The sequence below is a fragment of the Apis dorsata genome, unplaced genomic scaffold (genome assembly GCF_000469605.1).
Source record: "Apis dorsata unplaced genomic scaffold, Apis dorsata 1.3 scaffold_661, whole genome shotgun sequence".
In the NCBI taxonomy this organism is placed as follows: Eukaryota; Metazoa; Arthropoda; class Insecta; order Hymenoptera; family Apidae; genus Apis; species Apis dorsata.
Genome location: NW_006263848.1, coordinates 52,745 through 53,190, shown reverse-complemented (window position 1 = coordinate 53,190; position 446 = coordinate 52,745). Strand labels below are relative to the sequence as shown.

General features: G+C 36.8%; 1 protein-coding gene across 1 annotated transcript in view; it reads right to left on the bottom strand.

Annotated features, from left to right (window-relative positions):
- Window positions 1-139: 139 nt before the first annotated feature.
- LOC102677998 (iroquois-class homeodomain protein irx-2-like) overlaps window positions 140-446 on the bottom strand; it is a 5,496-nt gene continuing 5,189 nt past the window's right edge. Inside the window, exon 5 of the mRNA XM_031513525.1 lies at window positions 140-446. This exon is cut by the window's right edge and continues 18 nt beyond it. Coding sequence (XP_031369385.1) covers window positions 203-446 — 244 coding nt within the window. The 3' untranslated portion in view covers window positions 140-202.

Below are 446 nucleotides of genomic sequence, written 5' to 3'. Positions count from 1 at the left end.
AAAAAAAAAAAAAAAAAAAAAAAAAAAGAAAAAAAAGAAAAAAAAAAAGAAAGAAAAAAAGAAATATAAAATAAAATAAAATTATCAGTTTCGTGACGATGATATACCAAAGCGAAGATTTGTTTTTGTATTTCCCACAGAATAATGGAAAATCGAAAGTTAAAAAAAACATCATTGTAAGCTGCGAGAAGCACTGCTCTCGTTAAACCGGTACGGCCCCCTCACGTTCTTTTTCCTGTTGTCGCACGGCAACAGCTGCCTCAACCAGCAAGTAAAGACACTTGAACTTGTCTTTATCCTCTTCGGGTGGTGTTGGAGGTGGCGTTTCATCTGTATGTGGGCTGTGAGTCTTACGTGTACTATATACTTCTGTTTCATGTTGTACATCAGAGGTTTGAATAAGGTGCTGTCTAGGCGCGCTCCAATATGCAGCTTCATTTCCCATG